The following is a 3,397-nucleotide window of genomic DNA, read 5'->3' on the forward strand; positions in this document are numbered from 1 at the left end:
AACAGACACATGAGAAATCAGAATCAAAAATAAGAGATGGTGGTTATTTGTTTCCATTGGATATTATTGCATATCCAAGTTCACTGAAAAGCCATGCACATTACATGACAATAGAACTGAATGTGATTTTTAACTCTAGAGTTACACAAATACTATAATTATAGAATAGTCTACATTCTGACATAATTTCAGAAGCCTTATTAATAGCAAAAATCCCAGCTGGTTTCTAAATCAACAAAACTGGTATTACACTCAGAAGTCAAACAGTAGGCAGAAAATAAAACAAAACCATACCTTTGCAGGACTTTTATATGGTTTCAGTTCTCCTTGGTTACTAATGAAGCCCTCTCCTCTGGAAGCAAACCAAATTGCACAGCCAATACTGTCATCCAAGACTGTATCCAGTGGATAGATTAAGTAATTAATACGCTGTTTTCTCATTTTTTTCAATTCCTCTAACGTAACATTAATTTCCACAAAGTTCCAGGTTCTTGAAGGGTTAATGGCTTCTAATTCCTTCAGTCCTGCCCTACCAGTGATTCTGTCAGGAACATCAAAGCATGGTGAATGAGTACCAGAGTCAGCAGCAGGATCTTGACAGCTTTCTTGAGGGCAAAGCAAATCAAGCTGTACTTCATGGCCAGTATGCCTTTTAGTGGTACCCCTGTGCCTAGCTTGCTCTTTCATCATGAAAGCCACATTAAGAAGATCAATTGGCTCTTGAAAAGGCACATGTTTATCAGCCAGGGCTGCAATAACCATAGAATCAATGCCACCAGAAAAGAGCACTGCAATATGTGCTCTCTTATGAGACATGCTTGGAACTTCTCTTGTTATCTGATCTGGATCTCTAAAGAGACACAGGACTCGTCTCTTGACTGCTTCATTTAAAACATCAATAAACTGACAGGCTAGTTTTTTCTTGTGTTCCTCTGCAAGAAATTTTTCAAGGGTTTCTACAGAAACCTCGCAGTTAACATTACTAAAATTAGAGCTTGGACATACACCTGAAGCTTTAGAAACTGCTTTATTTAAGGGGATGACTGGTGCTCTAAGACACAGCTTTGATTCATTCAGCACGAGATGTACATGGTTTGGTAAGTCTTTTGACACTTGGTCAAGAACATTAATGAATGTTTCTTCTACAGCTTTCTCTCTGCAGCTGTACTTCCACGGAAACAATGTTAAAGACAAAGATTTAGTTGCTGCACAAGCTTTGAGATCAATTTTGAAAATTCCAGATGCTGGGACTTCTTGCCATTCGTTGCCTGATTCAGAACAACCACTTACAGATGAAAGACAGAAAGCTCTGTCAACCTCATTACTGAATTGCCAAAGCAAACTACGACGGCCAAAATAATCTCTGCCAAACCATAAACTGTGTCTGGGTGCTTCATAATAAATAAAAGACCAGGGACCCTGAAGTGATGAGAAGAGTGACAAAATGTCCATTTCACTGCTGCATGAAGCCAGATGATGAAACATTATTTCAGTGTCATTCTCTAGATTTCCTACATGCACTCCACTGAAAATTTCTCCATTCCAAAGAAAAACATTGTTATTGGCATCTTCCAGAGGCTGAGGAGTCACCAGTCCCCTCAAGTGAAGTACATGGCCTGAAAACAGACATTGATAAGAGAGATCAGACACAGTTTTTATCAACTGTTGGCTACTGTTTGGTCCTCTTCTTCTTAGATGGCAGAGCATGTCTTCACTGAGGAAATCACTAATTGCACGCTGGCTGCACAAGGTAACAACACAGCAAATACCACACATTGCAACAAGGAATTCACATCAACTACTTCTTGATTTTAGCCTTTTCTGAATTTTCCAGTTCCTGATGTGCCTTCTTTAATTCATCTAGTGTGTCTGTGTAAGAGAAAATTACACAAATAATCAGTTTCATAAACAGAAAAGTTTATGCATAGGTAAGTGTAAGTGTATATCTACAACATTAATAATTCCAGCCACTTGTTCAATTAAAGTGATAAACATAAAACACTAATTAAGCAAAGTACTATGTTTGAGTTCCATCATTACTAACACAAGCTAAATAAGCTTGCTGTAGCATATTCCTCTTTAATTATACAAAGATGATGATTTTTTTTTTCCAAAGAAAGCCAAAGTGCAATAGGAGATTGGCCAACTCTCATATAATCACTATGACTTCAACAGTTGTAGTAGGAAAAGGGAACTGACAATAAAAACGGCAATGCTGTTAACCCAAATCAAAGCAAAGCAGCAATTGTTCACTCCAGAAAATTAAATTTATACTTCTAAATTTATACTCTTCTAATGCTTATCCCATCATCACCTTTATTATCCATTCTTCTATTACTCTGTATTGGAGACACAGCTGCAATTTTCTCATTTTAATATACCTTTGAAATAGCTACAAATACAGCTTTTAAACATTAACTATTTGAGATACTTTTACACTGCAAACTTACTTTTGCACTGAGACAGCATTTCTGTTCGGTCTGCAAGGAAGAATATGTTGCTGTTGGGTTGCTGCTTATAAACTTTCTGTAAAACAAAACCCACACTGTATTAAGTCAAACCAGCAGATTCCGGACCCACACTGCAGCAGAGGCTGGTGTGGGTCCAAAGAGACACTCCTGGTATAAAAGTGAAAGGGTAAGTTCTGCCCTGTGAACACCAGCATTCTCATGCTGCACCATCAAAAGCATTTAATGCTCAACCTAAGACAATTCTGAATTTCTCTTTTCCTCATCCTCAAGGAATCACATTTTATTTTAAACAAATGCACAGAAAAAGTAAGAATACCTCATGAATCTTTGTCATCAACTCAAACATCTTAATGAAATAAATCAAATATAAAACCCCAGCACTGCCCAAGTATACATAATCAAATAATTTGCAGGACAAATTATTCTGAGCACAGCAGACCACACGTTCATTAAAATCTGGATTACAACAAATTACATTTATTTCTCTGCTAAAATGAAATAGTTAAAAGCAAACTTGTAAAACCTTACCCGGTTCTTCTTCAAATTAGAAAGCTCATCGACTACAACCTTCTGCTCCTTAATCTGAAAGGCAAAAGATTCATTTGAATTTAATGATAAAAGCAAGACATCATATTATAATCCTAGTGGTGAGCACATCTACTGATATTTTCAGACAGCAACATGCATGTCTAGCTGAATCACTGAAGTCTAAGTATAAAAATTACATACTTAATTTCTTTAGAAACAGGCTGTTTTGCATGCATTGGTATTTCTCCTACCTTCAAAAGCCACAGTGAGGTCAGCCAAATTCAATGTGGCACACTGAAACTGCAACTTTTCCAGCAGCTACATCAATCTCTTGTATTTACACCAACAAGGCAAAGCAGCAGAGCCATCCTCTGCTACGGACTAAACCAGCCACTTGG

The 3,397-nt window shown here is 37.2% G+C and overlaps 2 protein-coding genes across 2 annotated transcripts in view; both read right to left on the reverse strand.

The window, feature by feature from the left end:
• Positions 1 to 1,793, reverse strand: part of ASNSD1 (asparagine synthetase domain containing 1) — a 3,701-nt gene extending 1,908 nt beyond the window's left edge. Inside the window, exon 1 of the mRNA XM_014307660.2 lies at positions 295 to 1,793. Within this exon, the coding sequence (XP_014163135.1) occupies positions 295 to 1,776 (1,482 nt within the window). The 5' untranslated portion in view covers positions 1,777 to 1,793. The remainder of the gene's footprint in view (positions 1 to 294) is intronic.
• On the reverse strand, positions 1,735 to 3,104 carry ASDURF (ASNSD1 upstream reading frame; the record flags this gene model as incomplete). The annotated part of the gene is made up of 3 exons (XM_031058793.1): positions 1,735 to 1,869; positions 2,451 to 2,526; positions 3,000 to 3,104. Coding segments are annotated over 3 exons (252 nt in total), but the record flags the coding sequence as incomplete, so codon positions are not given.
• Between the last annotated feature and the right edge of the window lie 293 nt (positions 3,105 to 3,397).

Source organism: Geospiza fortis, unplaced genomic scaffold, assembly GCF_000277835.1.
Source record: "Geospiza fortis unplaced genomic scaffold, GeoFor_1.0 scaffold112, whole genome shotgun sequence".
In the NCBI taxonomy this organism is placed as follows: Eukaryota; Metazoa; Chordata; class Aves; order Passeriformes; family Thraupidae; genus Geospiza; species Geospiza fortis.